The sequence below is a fragment of the Mesocricetus auratus genome, unplaced genomic scaffold, assembly GCF_017639785.1.
Source record: "Mesocricetus auratus isolate SY011 unplaced genomic scaffold, BCM_Maur_2.0 Super-Scaffold_15014, whole genome shotgun sequence".
Lineage (NCBI taxonomy): Eukaryota > Metazoa > Chordata > Mammalia > Rodentia > Cricetidae > Mesocricetus > Mesocricetus auratus.
Window position 1 is genome coordinate 26759887 of NW_024429186.1, and position 16943 is coordinate 26776829.

Sequence of the window (16943 nt, forward strand, 5' to 3'; positions counted from 1 at the left end):
GAGAGAGAGAGAGAGAGAGAGAGAGAGAGAGAGAATATGAACTTGACAAACAAATCATCACATAACATTAGAATAAATACCAAAATAAAATCTAAAGAAGGTCAAAATCTAACCAAGGTCACATTAATTTCAAAGACACTTTGCATTCTCCTGACTTAAGCACAACTCTGTGTGTCAGGAAAGCAAACTTTCATTGTGGCAGGAATCTTTGAAGATTAATTATGTTTAGGGTCTAGTTTTCATATCTACATTTTTACCAAAGTTACCCAGATTTCCTATTTCCTGGCAATCGTTTTTTCTGCTTTGACTCAAATTTTGCTTTTCAAAAATTGACCATTATTCCCATATATCTTTGAAGCTAGGACTTAACTAAGGCTTGGGATGTAGATGGCAAGGGTGGTGGGGGGTGGTAGAGGTGGCCAGAGACCCAGTTCTTTTCTTTGACTGGAGTTGCAAGATTTAGCAAACTAAAATACATGATGTCAGTTTAATTCAAATTACACATAAGCACACTGAATAATTTCCAAGTGTAAATATTTCCCATGCAAATTTATCTGTTGCTTATCTGAAATTCAAATTTAATTGAAAGGTATGCATTTTAATCCAACAACACCAGTTTTGGCGTAGGGGTATTTGGGTAAATAAAATTAGAGCATGTGCCTTTTGTGAAAAGGGATGGCTATATTGATCTTCCCCTTTTTGCAACACATTGGCCATTTGAAAGGATAATATTTCTTAGGCAATTTAAGTTACAAAGTACTTTGAAATAAAAATTTTCACAAATGAACAAAAATACCCAGGGTTTTTGAAAGTGGGTCTTCCCTCCCACCCCCATAGCTTTTATAGAGAATAAAATTATCTAAAAATGAAATTAAGCATATTCATCTTCGTCATAAATGACCCCAATTTACACATTTACATGAACTCGAAGCATAGTGTAGGCAATTTACACTAGTGAGTGACCATGGCTTGATGCAAAATAAATTCTGTGGGGACTGTTGGGAGGTCTGCTTAATTATAGATAGTGCTTCGTGCATTGGATCAGTGAGCTTTGAGCTACAGGACGGAAGAGCCTAAGGATGATGGCTAATAATAGTAGAGCGATGAAGACTTTCCATTAGAATTCCTTCTCCAGAGCATTCATAAAGAAAGGCCCCTGTAGTTAATTGGATCCAGGTGTGTCTTTACCGAAGAGGCCTGGGTAAAAATAGAACAATTGACCACCAGTGCCCAAGAGTTTGTCATCCTCCTTGCTCTGGGCATGCTAAGGGAGTAAACAGGCACTAGCAATGAGTTCAGGCCTTCCGCATTTGATGCATTTGAATATGGCGTAGAGTCTTCACATGGAGAGATGCTCTGTCGACTATTTTTTAAAATAGAGGACAGGGACTCTTCATCTAAATAGTACAACTTTGCTCTATAGTCTCCACTTCCTCCTGGAATTAACTCGTTTATTTACTCTTTCTTTCTTCCTTTTTTTTTTTTTCTTTTTCGAGACAGGCTTTCTCCGTGTAGCCCTGACTGTCCTGGAACTCACTCTGTAGACTAGGCTGGCCTCGAACTCACAGAGATCCACCTGCTTCTGCCTCTTGAGTGCTCAGATTAAAGGCGTGTGCTACCACCTCCCAGCCTAGTTATTTTCTTACTGGAAAATATGTCTTTTCAACCAGAATGGAAGTTCTGTGCCTTATCCATTGCTGTATACCCACTACTGAGTTCAGTGCTCCATGAATACTTATTGGGTGAGAATTGTGAATGCACAAACAAATAAGTAATCTTTCCTTCAAGAGAGTGACATTGATACTTTCAAACTTTGAGGGTGACACATGTGACTGCTTAAAGGAAAAAAATAATGAAAAATAAGAGAAGACTTGGCATATGATATGGTAGCTTTGGGGAAATGAACCTTCCTCATGGCAGCGAATGCTGAGGCAGCTTGTTTACAAATGGCCTCTGTAAGTGGTGGCTGAGCATCCAGCCTCCAGACTATGTTAGGTAGCTCTCTGCTATAACAAAAGGATGGATACAATCAGTGTTGAAAGAGAAATGGATCACTTCCGTTCACAGTCATGGAGATGAGTTGATTCCACTATTTTCGAGTCTGTGGTAGCACCATGGCTCACCATGGCAGGAGCACCAGGCAGAGGAGGCTGCTTTTGATACGGTGGCTGAGAAGTCAATAACACAGGAAAAGGAAGGGCTTGGTATCATATTCCATTCAAAGGAATGTCTCCAGTAAGCCAACTTTCTCCTACTAATCTTCTTAAAAGTTCTACTGTTTCCCACAAACACCAAGTTGAGAATATCAAGACTTTAAATCATAGGCCAGGGATGGGGGCATTCCAGATACCATCTATAGCAGAGGGTGTTATGAAGTCTCATAGAAAAAAACCAGTCTTCTGTATCTTACCTGAGTAAGATGCCAAAGCATTGGTTCATGTTCCCAATAGGTTAATGCCATATAAGGCTTGGGTCACAGAACTCTAATGTTCACACATTGATCCTGTCAGAAACCCATTATGTTTATGATGATCTTTTGTTTGGTAGTAGCTGGAGTGAGTAAGACCCACCTTGGGAAAACAACAACTTTCGAGAAGCTCTTGATGAGCACGTTATAACAACTGTGATGAGCATAGTGGTCATACCAGCTTGTAACACTTTCCTTATTCTCGGGCCAGTGTAGCTATAGGTCACATGTTGTTCCCAGGCTGCCCCAAATCAAGTAAGCTCCACTGAGCTCCTCTGTTTCCTCCTCTTCATTTCCAATGATTGGGAGCAAAAAATGGGCTTGCTCTAATCATCAGACATCATTGTAAAGCTAAATTATCACTTGTCCAATTTTGTAGTGTTTTCATCTGATACTTAATACACCCCTGAGGACAGGGAGACTGGTCGATAAGCAGTGCACTTTACCAGAAATGTTGCAGACGGTTTCAAACCGGGGAAGGCAGCCAGAGTCCAGAATGGGAGAAAGAATGCAGCCAGAGGTGCAGCCAATGTGAACGGAGATGAACCAGCCTGACAGAGGCCCCGTTCTCAAAAGACAGTATGGTTGTTTGGCTACTTAACCTCTGAAGATGATAAGATGCTTAAAAAATGAGTGTGCCACTCTTCCTGTAGTAGTCTGTCGGTATTTTGAGACAGGGTCTCCCTATAAAGCCCAGGCTGACAGGCTCATGAGTCCTCCTACTCTCGCATCTTGAGAGTTTCTGGTCGTTTTCTGGGCTGCCTCTTTTAGCTTTGAGTTCTGGGTTCTGATTTCTCCTTCCAGCTCTCACCGGAAGCTAAGGGTGAGGTTTTACAGATTCAGAAACTTTAATATCCAGGAAGGAAGTACTTCCATTAACCTCATTAGCCACGTGCTAGTGTATATGGGTATGTCAGTCCCCTCAAACTGGTTCCTTGATAACAGCTTAGCCCATGTCTGTGCTGTATACACTGACTTGGATAAAAGCAGTCACAAATCCTGGTAAGCCAGATGGGAACCTATTTCAGACAATGACTATCTTGTGTGCGGATTGATAATAGAAGATGAACTCAAAGAAGGTTCAAAATTTAGGAGGACTTGTCAGAAGGGCGAAAGGAGAGTCGTCCTAAAAGTGAGCATTGCTAATGTGATACTGTGAAGGACTTCTAGAAAAAGCCTTGGTAGTTCCCTCCAAAGTAAAACAGATGCTGCAGATTCTGCCTGGGCAATGACGCCTCATTGTTTACACGGATTCTGCCTCTTTGAACCTGGTGAAGAAATTAAGTTTTTCCTAGAAAAGAGTTGTCAAATTTTCCATATTTCAATACTTGAGAATCTCTACTCTGAACAGCGAGGTCAGGAAAATGAAGAGAACGATGAGCTGGGGAAAAGTATCTAATTGACAGCCTTGGTGTGTGTGTGTGTGTGTGTGTGTGTGTGTGTGTGTCTGTGTGTGTGTGTGTGTCTGTGTGTGTGTGTGTGTCTGTGTCTGTGTCTGTGTCTGTCTGTATGTGTGTGTTCTTGGATTCACTTTTTTGTTTGTTTTTCTCTGTAGCTCTGGCTGTCCTGGAACTCACTATGTAGACCAGGCTGGCCTCAAACTCACAGAGATCTGCCTGACTCTGCTGGGATTAAAGGTGTACACCACCATCATCTGGCTTGAACTCACTTTTTAAAAATTTCTTTTTTGAGATTTATTTTTATTTTATATGTTTGAATGGTTTTTTTTTCCTGCATGTGTGTCTCTGTACTATTTGTATGTAGTGCCTGCAGAGTTCAAAAGAGGGATTCAGATTCCCCTGGATCTGGCATTACAGACAGTTGTAAGCTTCTTTTAAAAAAATTATTTTATTTATTTTTACTTTATGCACATTGATGTTTTGCCTGCATATATGTCTCTGTGAGGATGCCAGATCTGCTGGAACTGGAGTTACAGACAGCTGTGAGTTGCCATGTAGGTGTTGGGAATTGAACTTGGGTCCTCTGGAAGAACAGCCAGTGCTCTTAACCACTGAGCCATCTCTCCAGCCCAATTGTGAGCTTTTATGTAGATGCTGGGAATTGAACCTGGGTTCAATTAAGAGCAGTTGGTGCTCTTAAGCACTGAGCCTGGATTCATTCTTGAAACACAGCAGCCATTCAGCAAAAACTTGTCTGACAAGAAATGAAAGCCCTGTCTCTGGATAACTCACAGATAGGACAGGTTGTATTCAGGGACAGAAGTGGTCAGTGTCAAAGAGAGGAGTATGATGTACTGAGTGAATTTACTGTTGCTCATGGACTTTGTTCTCTGAGTTGTTGAAGGATCCATTTCAGTTCCAAGATTGGATTTCAGCTCATTCCTGCATAATTGGTGCCTGGTTATGTTATGCCTTTCACATGGGATCGCTTCTGTGGGGAGTCGTATTTTTTTTTAACACGGCTCTTGTTATTCAAAAAATGATAGAACCCACTGCCTAGCTCTTACATTAGTCTAAATTGAAGCTGGATTGCTCTGTGGAAATCTTGTTGGTTGCAGAGATTGAGACACTTGTTTACCGACAGTCATAACAGGTGTGAAAGAGTTCAAGACTGTAGGAGACAAAGGGACAGCCAACCCTGGAGCATATCCTCCAAGCTGTTCAAATACTTACCCCATGAGAAACAGCAGCCTCCTTAATCCCATAATCTTCTCTACTTTCGTCATTTTTTTCCCCAGTGGCTCCAAGTTGTGGTGAATTACTTCTAATCAGCTCATGTGTGATGCTAATTAGCACATTGTTTGTGTTGACTTTTCTGCTCATAATAATTACTGTCTCTGTAAGTCCTTAGCACATCCAAGTTGTATTTGTTTTTGGTCTGAATATTTACGGATAGATAGAAACTGAATAATTAGGATCCAACAATAGAGAACTCATCTCAGAGAACCAGATACTGTGTGGATGCAACTCAGTTTTAGAAGACCAGATAAAGAGAGAACAGACAGGTCCAGAGAAAGAATATGGGATTTAGGATTGAGAGCAGTTCAACTTCTCTTGAGCAAGGACACTCATAGTCAGTGATCTGTCATCTGAGTGATGACAATGTGCTTGGCACTCAGTGAAACCACGGAGTGATGAGCTTTCACCCACTTGCCATGATTCTCATAAACTTCTATCTAAGGACAGAACTGCTGCTTGGCTTCAGTGCTTGTCCTCAGTGTGGGATTGGTCCAATTTGGCTACAATAACATTACTCAGTTACACTAAAACAATGGGTGTAATTGAGGTCAGACCTGACAATTTCAGTACATTGGCAAGAAGTAGGTGATTGCTCTTTTGGATAACAAATTATTTAAACTACAACCTGGAGATATGTAAACATAGTTCTAGAGAGATTGTGCTATTTCAATCTCTGAACCCTATTAGGATAATTGTTATAGAAGATTAATATGTTTTCCTTAGTTTGAAAACACAGTAAAGGTTGAGCTAGGTTAAAAATGTGGTGTGAGAGTCTAGAGGGATGGCCTAGGCTAAGAGCACTTTTCATACAAGTTTGACTACCTGAGTTTGATTTCTGGAATCCAAATAAAAGCCTGGAGCAAAGGTCACACACACACTCACACACACACACACACCTCATTCATTCATTAAAATCTACAAATGAATATATTAACTACGAAAATTTGACTTAGTTTCCCTTCATCTAAGGAGCAAAGGATCCTGATAATTCCCAGGATCCTGATAATGACCATCAATTGAATACACATTTGATTTACACATTGGATTTACACATTGGATTTACATGGCATCTTTTACCTCGAGCGCTTACATGTAGGAAAAAAACAAGCTTCCATTAACCAATAAACTCCACCCCAATAATATGTAGAGAATCTTGCCTAACCAGAAGAAATCCAGAACTTGTTACTATTTATTTTGTAAAATTGGAATCATCACAGAACCGAGTGCTTAACCTGCAAAATAACAGCCCAAAACACTCAATCACCATGTGTGCTCTTTTCCACCCAGGCCCTCTACACGTAGTTGTGCAGGTAGTTTACCTAAAATGTAGTCTGTGGGCTACAGCACTGATATTGTGAGACAGTATGTTAGAAATACACAATACCACAGCCCAGCCCAAGTCTACTGAATGAGAATATGTATCTCACAAGATCCTTAGATGGTTTGCATGTCAAATAACATTTGAGAGGCAATGCAGTAAACCCCACATTTGACTCATAAGGCCTTCAGATTTTGCAACGATCAACTGTGTAGGAATGTTTTAAGGAAGGGGAGTATAGAGTCACAAAAAGTAGTAAGTAACACATCACTGTAAGAAATGAGCAGTTAAGTTCCAGGAGGAAATACTAGATAATTTGAAATTAAAAAATATAACCAGGTGGTAGTGGTGCATGCCTTAAACCCCAGCACTCTGGAGTCAGAGGAAGGTGAATCTCTGTGAGTTCAATGCTAGTATGATCTGAGATAGTTCCGTGACAGCCAGGGCTCTACAGAGAAACCCTGTCTCAAACAAAAAAGAAAAAAAAAAGAAAAACATGTAACTGCACCATGTGGTGTTGGTGGTACACACCTATAACGCCAGCTCTTGGGAGGCAGAGGCAGGTGGATCTCAGTGAGTTCCAGGCCTGCCTGGTCTACATGAATGAATTCCACCATAGCCATGGTAGTTACACAGAGAAACCCTGTCTAAAGAAACTCTGTGTGTGTGTGTGTGTGTGTGTGTGTGTGTGTGTGTGTACATATATCTGCTAAAGAAATGAAGTGTTGCAATGTCAAGTGATGCATGTCTTTAGTTGCAGAACTTGGGTGACAGATGCAAGCAGATCTCCATAAGTTCAAGCTAGTCTTGTCTACATAGCTAGTTCCATGACAGCCAGGGTTACGTAATAAGATCCTGCCTCAAAATAAAACAAAACAAAAAACATTAAAAAAAGAAAAAGAAAAAGAAAAAAAGAAACAAAAGGTGTTGCAAGACAAATAAAATGTAAATCTGTTTTTTTTATTTTGTTGTTGTTTTGTTTTGGGTATCATTTATCTTTTAAAAAGGAAAAAGCATGTCAAAACAGATTGAGTAGTTTTTTTCAAAACATCTTTGGATGCAACAATACTCTTTCACTTCAGGTAATAGCAGATGAATATTTGGACACACACACACACACATACACACATACACACCTCAAGATAACTGATGGTGACAGCATGTATCTCCATTTTATTGAGAATGAGAGCTTTGGGATTTAGAACTGGGGCCAACATTAAGTGTCCACTTCAGATGGCCCTTGTCAAGTTCCTTTGGCATTACTTTCAAAGCTTGAGATACTTAAAATAGATCTCAACAGAATTCAGACCCTCGGAATGGTCCCTCTGGGAGTGAGATGTGGGGAGTGGTGGCAGTTTCCAAGGTTACCCTAAACTTACACAGCATCCAGCTTTGTTCCATTGAAAGCATGTCCTTGAATTGAAGTAAATCCATTGTTGTACAGTTTCCTAAAATCAGGGGAAAGAGAGAGAGAAAGAGAGGAAAATCAAAGGCCATGTAGCTCAGTGGAAGAGTACTTGCCTACCATATGAAAGCCCCTGGGTCATTGGAGCCCTAGAGCCCAAGAAATGAGTAAATAAAGCAGATGGCCTGTGGGATATGTGTTGTTCCTTTTTCAAACAGCTGGGCTTCACATCTTTAGTATCAGAAATGTACATAAAATTTCACTCATCATCTGAATGCATTGCTCAACAAAAGCCCCACAGTAGGCCTTGTCTGGGACATAGGATGTTTCTGCGTTTGAAACTCCATTCTCCAGACTGAGGTGCCAGTGAGTCAGCCTTGCCTCAGAAGCTGAGGCAAAGTCATAAACAAAGGTTAACAAAGGAGTTCTTTTTTAAGGTTTATCTTTTTTCATTTTTTAGGGAGGTGTGTGTGTGTGCGTGTGCGTGTGTGTGTGCGTGCGTGTGTGTGTGTGTGTGTGTGTGTGTGTGTGTGTGTGTGTGTGTGTATGTGTGTGCAGGTGTTCATGCAGGCCAGAAGAGGGTGCTGGATGTCTTGGAGCTGAGTTACAGGTAGTTGTGAGCTGTCTTATGTGGGTGCTGGGAATCAAACTCAGGTCCTCTGTGATCAGGAAGCACTGTTAATTGCTGAGCCATCTCTCCAGACCATAGGATTTAAAAAAAAATATGTGGACATATTAAGGGGAAGGGTTTCAGATGACAGCTAAGCTCACATCAGCACTGGAGGAGTGATAGCCATTTCTTAAGATGGTTGCTTGAGAAAAGATTCATCTGAATACATATTTATTTATTTATTTATTTATTTATTTATTTATTTTCTTGGTTTTTCAAGACAGAGTTTCTCTGTATTTTTTTGGAGGCTGTCCTGGAACTCGCTCTGTAGACCAGGCTGGCCTCGAACTCACAGAGATCTTCCTGCCTCTGCCTCCCAAGTGCTGGGATTAAAGACATGCGCCACCAACGCCTGGCCTAGATGGTTATTTGTAAATTAAAGGGTATTTTGCCTTCTCTCTCTAAAACAAACAAACAACAAAAACCCCCTATTTGTCCTCAGAGCTTATGGCAAACCAAATGCTTAATGGTTATAGGTGGAATTAAATTGAGCCGCATAGATGTAGATAGATCATGCCCTTTTGTGGTAATACTTCGAATATTTTAACATGCTATGCTTCTGCAGCTATTTTTTTTAGCCTCTGTTCCCAGGAACTGGTGTGAAATGTTACCATCCCTGTTTTCTAGAGGTTTGGAAAGGAGGGTCCCTGCGAAAAGCCAAGTGGAAGCTTGGATCAATATGGCTAGGGAGTAAGCAGATCAGATACACATCCAACGAAGACTCCAGATTTTAGTGTGAACACAGTAGGGAATTCAGGGGGCCGTGTAGGTAAACACAAGACCAGCCACACAAACATAAACCAGTAGCATCGAGTGGGGTAGGTAGTAAAACAGGGAGAGGGGTCTACAGGCATGGCCCTAGCTACCTTGTGGCTAACACTATGACAGGAGAGATTTCTAAGAATTAACTTGTCTTCTCTCAGCAGATCTTTCCCATCAGAATGTTTTATTGCTATCCTTGATTTAGCATCTACTTCGGTTTATTTCTGTGTTTTGAAGCAGGGTCTGGAACTTGTCATACAGTCAAGGATGATCTTGAACCTCAGGTTCTCCTGCCTCCACTTCCCAGGTGCTAGGATTTCAGGCATGTGCCACCATGCCCAGTTTATAGGGTACTGATGATGGAACCCAGGGCTTTGTGCATACCAGGCCAACACTATTCTAACAGAGCTACATCCCCATCCTTCAGTATCTACTTAAGGACAACCAAAGAGCAGGTCACGTTCTGAACACAAGCACTGTTTTCTATTGAACAAGCAGTTACAGGAGCTACGTCATAGTTGGTGATCTCTGAGTGACAGTATAAGTACTGAACACAAAAAGCCCGCAGTGACACTACTCTCTATTCAGTGACTCTATGAAAGTCACATTTACTCCTGTATAGAATGGGGATATTTACATATAGGATAATGTACCATAAAGCCTACAGACCAAATCTGATCCACATTCTGTTACTATAAAGGGACTTAATTGTGACACGGACTTGCCCCCTGACTTAGGCATGTGTTTGGCTGCTTTTGCTTTGCAGTGACAGTTGCTACGACGCAGTGCAAGGTGTACAGCTTACCTGACCCTTCTTGGAACAAATGACCAACCCCCTGCCATAGAGAATATGCAGTTCTTATTATCTCACTCTGTGGTCTGCGGAATATTTCACCACAAGGCAACACTCAATTACACTAAACCTTTCCAGACACAGAGCATACATCATAAGGTGGCATTCTTCTGTGAACCTCAGACACATTTTTAGCTGGGCAAACCATGACAATAGCCTCAGATAAAACAGCTGGTAAGAGTGAAACTGGAAATACTCACAGGGTCAAGGTTTCATTGCACAGTCCCTGAAATGCATTTTCAGGGACTGAAGTCATATAAGGGTTGTCTGTGATTTCGCTGCAAGAGAAAAGGATGCAAACGGTTGAGAGAAGAACGCTGGGAATGGGTTCTTGTTGCATGTGTGCATACTATGACAACTGGCCACAATGCATCTGTTTCAGCCGTTTCTTTGACTGACTTCCAGTCAGTGATGAGAGCTGCTCTAAGTGGATACCCATCTGGAGTCAAGTGTGCACCAAACAAACAAGTTCTGGTGTGAGCTGAAGTCTCTGCCTTACTCGTTATCTCGGAGCAGATGGAGGCTGGAGACTTCTGAATCTCTAACACGGTGTCCATAGCAACTAGAATTCTCTATGTCAATACAAGGATCAGGGGAAAGGGAAGGGCTCAATGGATTTCATTTCACGAGTATCTTTAGAATGTCCTCTATTTGCAAAATGCTGCCGGGCAGGTGCTCCCAGAGGACTGCTTATGTTTAAACAGAGTTTATCTGTAGTCAAGAAACATGGCTCATTTAGTTTTCCTGGAAAAAATATTGAGAGTTTGCAGCCTGCCAGGCTGTGGTGGCACACACCTTTACTCACAGCCTCTAAGAGGCAGAGGCAGGTGAATCTCTGAGTTAGAGGCCAGCCTGCTCAACAGAGTGAGCCTAGGATGACCAGAGCTACACAGAAAAACCTTATCTTGAAGAAAAACTGGGAGAGAGAGTGCAGCTAATCATTCTATACTTTGCTGACTATTCAGTGCAAATTCAACCTTCACAGTTCTCCTGCATACATCCTTTTTCATTTGCATGATTAGGTAAGACAGCTGGTTTATGTCCCAGCTTTTGGGAAAAAAACCAAACCAAAACAAAAAAGCAAAACAGCCAATCAAAAGCATGCCTGACTGCTCTGTGGGCCTCAGATCACACACTCATTTGGATTTTCTAGTCCTCTGCTTCATTGTTGAAAGAAAAACCGAAACTTCCCCTTATACCTTGACTGAAGCAATTATAACATTAGCATGGGAAAGTGAAAAGCTGTCAGGAAATATGAAAAATAAGGTATCCACTGTTATCAGTAAGCCCCTCCCTCATTCAGCCATTCCCCTTGGAAATTTTGATCATTTTTTCCCACTAAAACAATTGGATGTGGGTGGGGGGCCTTGAGACAGCTCTGTGGGTAAAGGCACTCGCTGCTGTGGTGTGACTCTGAGAACCTACACTGTAGGAGAGAACCAACTCCTTCTGTTGTCTTCTAACCCCACATCGCATCAAGACACATACACACTGAACGCAAAAGTGTAAAACATGAAAAAGAAAGGCTAGGGATTATCCTGCTTAACTGAGGCTGGAAGACCCTCACTGAACGCAGGTGGTACCGTTTCGTGGACTGAATTCCCAATCCTATAGGAGTAGAGGAAGCTCACTGGGTCGCAAGGAGGCCAGGGAGTATTTATTGTCTCTTTGCTCTTGACTATGGGTGGGAGGTGGTCAGCTGCTTGACTGAAATTATGGCTAGTAACTCGGAACTGTAGGCAAACTAACAGTCTCCTCCCCAGTATGTGTGCCTTGCACCCATGGAAGTCAGAAAACGGTATAGAATTCCCTGGAACTGGAGTTACAAACCGCTGTGAGCTGCCATGTGGGTGCTGAGGATTGAAGCCAGGTCCTCTAAAAGAGGACTTGAGCTCTTAACCTCAGAGCCATCTCTCTGGCCCCCTCACCACAGTTGTCTTTTGACAAGAGACATGAAATTAGAACCAGTGTAAACCTGAAGAGTTGGCTTTCTTTCCTCTCTGCAATTCTCTCCCAAAAGTCTCTCTTGAACTCTGTCTTAGTTAGGGTTACTACTGTTGTCATGAACCACCATGACCAAAGTAACTTGGGGAGGAAAAGGTTTATTCAGCTCATGCTTCCATGTCACAGTTCATCGTCAAAGGAAGTCAGGATAGGAACTCCAACAGGGCAGTACCCTGGAGGCAGGAGCTGATGCAGAGGCCATGGGGTGGTGCTGCTTACTGGCTTGCTCCTCATGGCTTGCTCAACCTGCTTTCTTATACAACCTGGAATCACCAGCCCAGAGATGGTACCACCCACAGTGGTCTGGGCCCTCCCCACAATCACTAATTTTAACAATGCCTCACAAGCCTGCCTACAGGCCAATCTTATCGAGGCATTTTCTTAATTGAGGTTCTCTCCTGGAGGATGACTTTAGTTTGTGTCAAGCTGACATGAAGTTAACCAGCACAAACCCATTCGAACCCAGCTTCCTACCCCCATCGTCCTACCAAAGACATTTTTATCAGAGTCACCAGCGGCCCACAGTTTGTAAACTCAGTAGCCATTCCCCTCTCGTGTCTCACTCCATCCTTAAGCATAGTTACTCTGCTTTCTGCTTTCTCTTGGAATCCATTGCTTTTCCTGGCTCCTACCAGTTCCCATAACTGCACCCCAGTTGTCAGGGGCAAACAAAATATACCAAATATGCATGTTGAGTGTACTTACAGTATAAAGAATACATCAGTGGAATAAATTTTTGTCAGGTCAGGGAATATTCTAAGTCCAGTATTGAAAATGCCTCTATATTAAAACAAGAAGAAATGAAAGTTTAGGCAAGAAAACCAACACCTAGGAAGTATACAGTAATGGCCAAAATCATGAGTTTATGAGGTAAATCCCAAGTCTTCCAATACCTCATGACTGTGGTGTTAGTCCCGCAATGATATTTCTTCAAAGCATGATAATTTAATCCAGTTAATAGTAGTGATACCTATGCCCTGCTTAGAATTCTCTGTGCATTATTTGATCCCAGTGAGATTCCTAGAAATAGAGGGAAGGATAAGGGAGAAGAGAAGAGAAGAGGAGACAGAGAAGGAGAGGGAGGGGAGGGGCGGGAGAGATTTCCCTGTTTTAATTGGAAGACATTGGGTGAGTATGTTGGGGGATGGGCTGTAAAAGGCCAATGGAGGAAGAACACATGACTGCAAGTCAACTTTCCTGTTTTCAATTCGACACTGTGGTATGGTGGTCCATGCCTTAATCCCAGTATCCAGGAGGCAGAGGCAGAAGGCTTTCCATGAATTTGAGGCCAGCCTGGTCTACATAGTGAGTTCCAGGACAGCCAGGATTAAGTAGAGAGACCCTGTCCTCTACATATGCCCCAAATCAACATCCTTTTACATTATTGTTTTGCTAAGAATTACTTTTTTTTTTGCAGTAGTGACTTGTGAGTATACAGTAGTATCTTTTAAACGTGCTCAGACAGGAAGACTAATTTGAAAGACAATAGCTTCTCCTTCCAAAATTCATGCCATCAAAGGAAAAATGTGTCAAGATTAAGAGATGTGCAAAATCCTCCAGGATTTAATTCCTGTGACACTTTTCTCAGCCACTAGAACATATTTAGTGGAGACAGGGTATGTTTTGAAAGGCTTGGTATGGAGAAGGGGAGATCTAGACCCTACCCAGCTCTTCTAGTGCAAAACAACTCAAGTTCTGATACATGTTAAAGGCAATTCAGTCTTGACTCCTTCTAGAGAGAAGCACATTGGATTGAAGAGGCAGTCCGAGCCAGAGAACTAATAAATGAATAAATGAGATAATCCAGAAGGAGAAACGCTATTCCATTGGTGTGTATGAAATATGGCAATAGATCAATGGTAGTTGGGGGTTCATGAAAAAGAGTAGGACAAAAAGGCCAGAGAGTTCAGTAGAGGCCATAAATGTAAGATTAGTGAGACTTGAACCATGACCTCTCTGCTCTCCAAAACCCACTAAACAGAGTCCTTTTCTTCTTCGATGTCTTCCCTAATTATCTGATTGACCATCCACTTAGTTGAAAGCAAGTCCATAAAAGGATTGACTGCTTTGTCCCACAAGATACCTTTAAGTCACACATACCATTACTCCTGGGATCTCCCACTCCCATTCCTTCAACCTGGGACTGTTTCCAGTTCTCCCAAGTACACCATGTGGTTTCATGCTTCGGTCTTTATCATGGTACCCTACCCTCTCATGCCCCTCCTAATACTGTCCCTATATTTCCTGAATAACTTCTATCCATCCTTAAAGACTTACCTCCTGAAATATCTGTGAGACATACTTTTATTTTACAAGTCTGGATTTGAATGAATTAATGAAATAGTGATTATTTCTAGACACAGGGATTAAGGTTGATTTTTATTTTCATTATACTCTTATGTTTTCTAATTTTTAAAATTTCCTTTAAATAGGAAAGAAGGTCCTTCCAGCTAGCATCTTGAGGGCCTTGGGTCAAATCCTCACATCCATTTAAGATATTTTTCTTGAGTACCCACTGTGTGATAGGCAGCAAGGATTAAAGAGAACCAAAATGCCCCCTGCCCTGATGAAGTTTATAGCCAGCTCATAAGTCATTGTCATTGCCAAAGCCAAAGCCAAGCAGAAGTGTGTCACTTCTGTACTGAGGTTCTGCTTTTTGAAATTTCTAATATTGCTTTTGTCAGTAAATATAAAATTGTTGCTTCTAAACAAAATTGACCAGTTGGCTCTTGGTATTTTGGTTTGTTTTATCCACACTTAAAGACTATGCATATAGTTTATTGGTTTCTTTCTCGTGTCTCTGGTCCAGCAGGTCTCTGGTCCCAGAACTGTGTGCTGATTTTTTGAGATAGGCTTTAAACACGTGAGCTGTTTCACCTGGTACTTTGCCCAAGGGGGAAGGATGAAAAGTCACAAGAAATGATCTAACTGTGCCATACACCATTAAACTGATGTTAGATAATATCATCTTAGGGAGGTTCTTGACAGGCAACAGCATTACAGCTCTAAAACATACCCACACCCCCACATCCCTATACCCCCATCCCCATCCACCTCCCACCCACATACAATGATAAGGAATGAGTCAACACTTACAGGAACTTGAGCAAGGGGAGCTCTGTTAGGGCATCAGGGTCTATATAGGTTAGACTTCTGGTGTTCCGGATTTCTCTACAAGAGTTACAAGAGCACTGTTAGTAAAATGCATCCCTTCCTGTTTTTGTTAAAGATAAATCAAGTTTAACAAAAGATTCTGAAAAACCGAGGATAGATTTATATGGTGGGACAGGGAACTATATATGTCATCAGCCGCAGATTCCTGGTTCCTCCCTGGACTTGAGTGCCCTCATGGGCTTGGTCCCAGTCAATTTGGATGTATAGATTACCTTTCTCTTCACTGTAGTCTCAAAGCTTTGTTTGTTAGTTGTTTATGTTTCTTATCTTCTCCACTTTCTTTTTAGATTTTGGTAGAAAAGAAAACCCCTCCAGTGGTTTGACAAGCAGCTGAGGACAGACATCTTTATTTAATACAAGAGCCAGTGATGTTGCCATGGCAATGAGCACTAGAGTGGGAAGTTAGTAAATCATGACACCTGACAACTTTGCAAAAAGGGTCAAGTGTTTTAGAACACACATTACCATCAATGACAAAAATATCATGTGGAATATTTTTTAGTTTATCTCAACTTCCTCCTTTCTGCCGGATCTCCTTTCCCTCTCCTTCCGTCTCCTCCCCTCCTTCCCCACCTTTCTTAGTGCTTGGGATCAAACCCAAGCTCTGTGCCTGCTAAGTACTTGCAAGACCACCGAGTTACATCTCAGACCCTGCTCTAAAATATTGCTACAACTTTGTCTTCTGTAGACTTTTCCTATAAAAGGATGCAAAAGGGACTTGTTGTGTTTTACTTCTCTCACTTAGCCTGATGTCTATAAGATGAGGTTCATACACATTGTAAAACAGATCTGCAGTGTGCTCCTCTTATTGTTGAATAGCCAGACTTGTGGTAGAATCTTGACTCTGCCATTTCTGGCCGTGTAACTTTGGATATAAGGTCCTTGGTCTCTTTGAGTCATAGTTTCCTATAGGGAAGACAAGAGCACTTCCTTTTTCAACAGGCTCTTGTGAGGTATTGGATGTCTCCTACAGTTGAAAGCTGTCTAAAAATAATGTTTTTTATTATGGTTATTTTCACAGGTAGTCTTAGGGACAAAGGTTTTGCAATGTCCTTACAAACAACATTTGAAAATTGTGTTGTAAAGACAATGACTGAGAAACACACACACCTTGAAAGGAAGAGCAAGGAGCTTGAGAACAGAAACTCTCCACAATGTATATCTTATTGTTTGTAAGAACATGGCCTTATTGGTCTATTATATTCATTGTTTTAGGCAAATAATTTAATAGTCTCTACTGGGATATTCTGCAAAAAAAGGCCAATAAACATTTAAAGTGTAAGTGCTAACCATTTATATTCCAAAGGTCTTAGCTGTGTCCACTAACCTAGTATTAAATTAATCCGGGTGGTGGCGGTACATGTTTTTAATTAGAGCACTTGGGAGATAGAAGCAGGGGGATCTCTGTGAGTTCAAGGCCAACCTGGTCTACAGATCTAGTTCCAGTTAGGACTGTTAACACAAAGAAACCCTGTCTTAAAAAAACAAAAACAAAGATATAATAAATTATGATTCCTACCCAATCACGACCCTACTAGCCTTCATATTTATCATAGTTTTAAAACTAAAAGACATGTGTCTTTGCCACTCT

General features: G+C 41.4%; 1 protein-coding gene across 1 annotated transcript in view; it reads right to left on the reverse strand.

Annotated features, from left to right (window-relative positions):
- The window catches only part of Tshr (thyroid stimulating hormone receptor), a 118337-nt gene that overhangs the window by 25090 nt on the left and 76304 nt on the right, over positions 1-16943 (reverse strand). Inside the window, exons 4-7 of the mRNA XM_040742669.1 lie at positions 15275-15349; positions 12884-12958; positions 10375-10452; positions 7864-7932 (exon numbers count right to left, since the gene is read on the reverse strand). Of these exons, the coding sequence (XP_040598603.1) occupies positions 7864-7932; positions 10375-10452; positions 12884-12958; positions 15275-15349 (297 nt within the window). The remainder of the gene's footprint in view (positions 1-7863; positions 7933-10374; positions 10453-12883; positions 12959-15274; positions 15350-16943) is intronic.